Here is a 6,280-nt window from a genome sequence, read left to right as displayed (position 1 = left end):
CACGTAAGATGATTTTTGACAGCTGGGATGGCCACGTCAGACAAAGACTAACGGAGTTAACATCCGTTAGTCGCGGCCCGCTAAACACAAATACACAAATAGTTGATACTGCTAGCAGGCAAGTGTAAAGTTGGGACTGATATTTACCAATAGGGCATAGTTTGGATTATTTATAACCAATTTTCCAATAGATTATGCATTCACTAACAATGTAACACGAATGGGGAACAAATACATAAGTTAGTGGCCTAGTTGAACATGATTAATCCAAAAATTCATCTCTTTTATGCTTTAAAAGCCGTTATGATTCATCCAAAAATTCAACCGTACATCAAATACTCTTTCGGTACCACCACAATACAATCATTCATATAGAGTTAACATAAACGTGTAAAACACGTTCACTAAAAGTTAACCATAGGTGATGGACTCGGTTGGCTAAATGCTGCTCGTTGGTACAATGTAAAAACTCCCCATTATTATGCTTTTTCTATCAACAATATGGTGGATTATCATAGCTACTCGGGCCGGTATCAATCACAATAAAAGCTACTACAAGCAATCTCTTATGTCATAATTTGGTGCATATGGAGAGCGAGGATGTAAGTATGATGTATCAAACATGCAAGTGTCTTCTTGTATGCGTCGGCGTCTATAGTTTTTTGCTAGTTCGCTTGTGAATATAATACCACATTTCAAAAAAAAAATGTTCGCTTAAATAAAAAAATTGTTTATAAAAAAAATTACACGTGAAAAGTATACATCTTGCTTCTAATTGATTCAACTCCGATTATTTTTACAACAAAACCCAAAAAAAATAGAATATCAACTCTATCAAGTATCATGCTCTATAGTATTCACCAGCACAGTTTCATTAAACCAAAACTGTACCGAACCCGAATACCCGCATTAGCAGGAACCCGTGTGCATTCTTCGGCTACTTTTCCCGCCACAAAATCTACTCCACCTGCTCACCGATCAAATCCAACCCAACAACCAGAAACGAAAGCCCTTGAAACAACAGGAAATAAAAATGAATTCCGTGTGCCGATAACAAACTTCTTGTCGCGGCCGTTAATAACAAAAACGCCAGCGCGAGTTCTTTCCGGTAGATCCGATTTTTCTTCTTTTTCGGTTCTGCTGGAGCTTCTTGTTCCTTCAATTTCCCGAGCATTTCGAGCCCTGAGTCCGACAGTCGTCGTTGGATTTTCTCTTCGTTTAATCCCTGTTAGAAAATTTAACATAAGTTAGGTTTGTTAGTATGGCATTTGTATAATTAGCGTTGTTCACGAGCCGAGCTGAGCCAAGGAGAATCTTGGGCTCTGCTCAAATTTAAAACGACTTGAAAAGTTTAAACCTGGCTAGGCTCGGTTTGACTCGGTTCTTAAAAGGAAATTTAATAACCACATTTCAAGTTTCCATTCAATAGTTAAAAAAATATAATTTTATATATATATAACAAAGTGAAATAAATTAATTCGATCTAAACCGAAGCAAGCTTTTTCCGAGCCACAAGCTTTTTGGAGAGCCCTATTTGTATTTAAATATTCTATGACTAAGGTGACTCTGCATGTGCAAATCGTCATTTGAGCGAATAAATACACTTTTCAATTTGACTCTAGAAGTTTATTACCTTTGATTCCCGCTCTGCGAAGGCTAGGAGGTCGGATTCTGATGACCGGCCAGTTTTTTTGGTGACGACCCATTCGTATGCGCTTCCAAGCTGGAAGAGACCGGAAACCATTGCATTGAATTTGGTGACAGACATTGTGTTTTCAAATAACAGGTAGGGCATTAAGAAGGGGAATGATTTGGGTGCGGGTAGGATGTTTAAGATGGACATGGTTACGGGTACGTAGCAGATGACCCAGATTGGCAGTTCGGCCTCGGGTATGAACATTGTTAATGGGAGGATTACGCAGAAGAGTGTGAATGAGTAGAATGGTAGAATCAGCTTTCGCAAAAGGAAGAACAAGAAGATTAAATTCGCCTTTTTCCATTTCGATATCTGCAACAATAATTCAATGGTAAATGATGAACAACAAATTCGGGTCAAAGTCCTACTTTTTAAGTATGATATCGAATAGAAACACACCTTGGATTTAAGGATAGCCGGAAGGCAAAGTCTAAAAAGTTGCATGGGACCCGAATGCCATCGATGTTGTTGTTTCTTATAAGCTTCATAAGACTCGGGCAACTCACAGAGAACCTTAACATCATTTAAATAGACAAATTTCCAGCCGTTCAAATGGGCCCGAACCGCAATGTCCATATCTTCAACTGTGGTTCGTTCGAGCCAGCCACCCGATTCTTCCAAGGCCTTAATTCTCCAAACACCGGCAGTCCCGTTAAACCCAAAGAAGTTGAGAAAATGGCCGTTGACTTGTTGTTCAACTTCAAAATGGAAGCACAAATTGATGTTTTGTAGCCTTGTGAGTAAATTCTCGTCTTTGTTTACAAAGGACCATCTGGCTTGAACCAAACCCACATCTGGCTTCCCCTGAAATTAGAAATTTTCCAAAAGTTAACAAATTTGAACGTTCTTTGATTATTTTGATATGTCGTTAATGCTTTTTTAGTTTTTATTATATAATCAGTGCTTAAATCCAATTAATAAATCTACATTATTACACTAACGAACTTAACTTATAAAAATTACATAAAAAACCACTAAACTATATTTTGTATATTAAAGTCACTAAACGTGTCTTGCATGTACTTTTGAAATTGATTAAAATAGTGACATTATTGGTCAAAATATGATGGTACACCACAAACTTTCTTTTGTGAAAATATTGAATGTTACTTCATCAATTTGTTGACCACTTTAACATTTAACAAGTCATTAGCTAAAAAAGGGTGAGAAGTGCTTGTATTTAAAACAAGTTTGGGGACTTTTTATATAAAAATTACTTTTAGTGTCTTTTTCGTGTATTTTTTTACAAGTTGAAGGATTTTACTACACCAAAAGTATGTTAAGTGACTTTTTATGAAAAATAAGAAAGTATAGTAGTTTGTGGAATCATGTATCAACCATAATATTATCTATGAAGTTGTATGTATTCAAATCCATTTGGGCCGATTGAGATGACATATAACTTGAATTGACCCATTTAGCAAACACGTCAATCTTGAGGACTTTTAAACGTTCTTTAGCAGGATTTCAGCCAAAAGGGGAACAACAGATGCTATTGATAGTATGAATGACATAGGTAATTGCTATTACCTTAAAGTGAGGGACTGTGAGTTGAAGGAAATCCGAATTGGGCTGAAAATCGGCATCCAAAATCGCAACAAATTCATAATCTTTTACGTAATCACATTGCATAGCTGAGTGCAGATTTCCGGCTTTGTAGCCTGTTCTTATGAATCTGTGTCGGTATATAATATTAACGCCTTTTTCCCTCCATGAATTAACTTCATTTCTGATCAACATTTGTAAAATTTCATCACTTGAATCATCCAAAACCTGAATCAAGATCCTGTCTTTTGGCCAATCCAGTTGACAAGCAGAGGCAATTGATTGTTCATAAACCTTCATACATAAAAGCAACAATTTTGTTTAGCATTAAGATCAATTTTAACAATTTTTACTATGTAAACAAGATACAACAGGTAGGATTCTTGACAGTTTTTACGAGAAAAGAAAGTACAAAATAAACAATTTTAAAATACAAGAAAATGGTTGAAATGCAAGTTTATTATTGTAAGAAAATATATACAAAATAAATTCTTGTATTTACATAACCTTCACACTTGTAGGTCATATCATCATCATCTTACTCAGTATATCCCACCAATAGCAAAGCTATGGTAGGGTCTGAGGAGGGTAAGATGTAGACAGCCTTACCTCTACCTCATGGGGATAGAGAGGCTGCTTCCGGTGAGACCCCCCGGCTCTATACTAGTTTTGCATCAAGCCTTGGACATAAGGCACATAGCACTCAATCATCGGGACGCTGGCTGATTGGTGCATGTACCCTTGTCTTTCGGCTATCAACGCCACCACATGATGCCTGATTAGCCTTCCATCACTTTTAACGTTATTTTCACGAGATTAGTAAAATAACGTCAAAATTAGTGCAATTTTACTTTTGCCCACCCGAGGGTTCACACATATATACATTATATGCGCGCACCGCAAGCAGGGCACCTTCACACTTGTAGGTAAACATTCAAAAGTGAAAAGTAAACGTATTGAAAAATTAGTTTAATGGTTTTTTTTATATACTCGACATTAACATTCGTATGTAAAAACTAAAAGTTTTTATGTACCATTGATGCAAAATTAAGCAATTTAGGTATGTTCTTTTAATTATCATATCACTTCTCAAACAACACACCACACCACTGTCACACCAGTCAATTTTAGTAAAGTTATAAGAGTCATGTAACTGTTACAATTTACGAACCACTTTAAGCTATTTGTATAAAACTTTATCTTACTTTGATACAGACCCGTATAACATTTTAGTGGTGTGCGTATAGCGTAACCCTTTTTTAAATTATGATTAAGTTGTTACCTCTCTTTCATTGCACATGGGGATCTGAACAAGAACCATTGGAAAGCCAGAAGCATCTTCAATATCATCATCAATCACCGGTTTTATCTTCTTGAACTTGATCCAAAAACACCCGATTCCAAGTATAAACCGATCAAGCGACTGGATCATAAACAACACCACACAAAACTGAGACAGCATGGCAATCGCCGGAGCAAGATACTGAGCTCTAAATGACACCCAACACATGTAAGACCAATGCAACAGTCCCATCACATTATTGGGACTCAAATCCCATTGCTGATTATAATAAGCAATCAGCTCAACCACAAGACCGACAACCGAAAGGGCAAGAAACACTCTAATGAACTTGTAGATCAGTCTTTCTTTATATTGAGCTTCATCCTTACCGCTATTATCTGCTAAAGCAATTCTTTTTTTAACAGAAGTTAATGTTCTTGAAAACCCGGATGCAATCCATGGAAATAAACATAGTATTCGGTGGGCTTTTAGTAACAGGCTCCAAGAAACCTGTTTCGTGCTGGCGGGTTTTTGTTTCTCGAAAAACATGTCGGCGTCATTTAATTCTAGTAATGAGATGTTGCTGGGTTTGTCGATTTTGATCACCACAGAGCCTGGTGCCATGTTCTTGATGCTGATTTAATTTTGATGGGAAATTAGTCAAATTGAGGGGTCATCATTGGTTTGGTTTCTTGAATTTTTGAAGGTGAAAGCGTGTATAAATAATAATAAGAAGAATGAGGAAGAAGAAGATGGGATGGACAATCAGATGTGCTGTAAACATATGTAAAACTAAAAACACGGTTTACGAATATTCTCCTTCTAATTGATTCCATTTTATTTTTTATTCTTGTTTCTAATTTTTTAAAACCCGACTACCTAAATAGGACCATCATCCAATACTTTGCTTATTTAAAAATCATAATCTATCGCTGGTTATACGCTATCGATTTTCAAAAAGGGTTGTTCGGTTTATTCTTTGTTTATATTGGTTAAGTTATGGGCGAATGTCATACGAAAAATGACACGAAAGTAAGTAGGTTAGGGTCATCCACATATCTACTGACACGTACATGATACAAATAGATATATTGTCCGAGTATGATTTGAAGTATATACTTGTTAACTTAGGCTATTTTAACATGTCAATTCAACATAATTGACACGAATTGATTTTTTTCAGTGTTATCGGTAATTAAAAAAAGTTATTACTAAACCATCCGTTATATAGTTTATTTCGTTAAACCGGTTATTTGGTTTTTTCTCTCTCTCTTGCAATGGCAATGTTAGCAACATGTTTCACCATTGTGAAGTAATATACAGACATACCATGCAACTCGTTTTCTTACAAATTACAAAAATTAGTGATTAATGATTGCTTAGCATGGCATTTCTTTATACCCTATAAATTTATACTTCTTTTACTTATTTAATGTAGCACTTTTTAATGATAAAAGTATACTTAAATCAGAAAATGTGTGTACATTAACTTAGGAAGACATTTTTTTAGTTTTTTATACGCAAAAGACGAAAATGACCCTAAGACAGGGGGACATGGGGCAATAAACAAACCAACAAGGCCACCGCCATATAAATCGTTAAAGACAGCTCTGGATTTTTAAAAAATATTTTTTAATAAATATATTTATTTGGATTATGTTTTTCAAAATATATATTACGTATGAGCTATATATGCATTAGCTCATTAGCTGGATTCTTTGTTTTCCAAATTATTATTAGCTGGAATATTACAAACT

General features: G+C 35.4%; 1 protein-coding gene across 2 annotated transcripts; it reads right to left on the bottom strand.

Moving 5' to 3' along the window:
• Positions 1 to 764: 764 nt before the first annotated feature.
• Positions 765 to 5,183, bottom strand: LOC143556606 (xyloglucan glycosyltransferase 4-like). Of its 2 annotated transcripts, XM_077045882.1 has the most exons (5): positions 4,524 to 5,182; positions 3,227 to 3,535; positions 2,096 to 2,500; positions 1,634 to 2,008; positions 768 to 1,225 (listed from the first exon to the last, which is right to left on the bottom strand). In XM_077045882.1, the coding sequence occupies exons 1-5, from the start codon at positions 5,145 to 5,147 to the stop codon at positions 959 to 961; spliced, it is 1,980 nt and encodes a 659-aa protein (XP_076901997.1). In that variant the 5' UTR covers positions 5,148 to 5,182; the 3' UTR covers positions 768 to 958. The 2 variants fall into 2 exon arrangements, with proteins under 2 accessions (XP_076901996.1, XP_076901997.1); XM_077045881.1 differs by having other exon boundaries at positions 765 to 1,225; positions 1,634 to 2,500; positions 4,524 to 5,183.
• Positions 5,184 to 6,280: the final 1,097 nt, after the last annotated feature.

This window comes from Bidens hawaiensis, unplaced genomic scaffold (genome assembly GCF_021521415.1).
Source record: "Bidens hawaiensis isolate Kalapana, Puna unplaced genomic scaffold, B.hawaiensis_p1.1 tig00018653_1, whole genome shotgun sequence".
Taxonomy (NCBI): domain Eukaryota; kingdom Viridiplantae; phylum Streptophyta; class Magnoliopsida; order Asterales; family Asteraceae; genus Bidens; species Bidens hawaiensis.
Note: the sequence above shows the minus strand (reverse complement) of the source record. Positions and strands in the feature narration are given on the sequence as shown.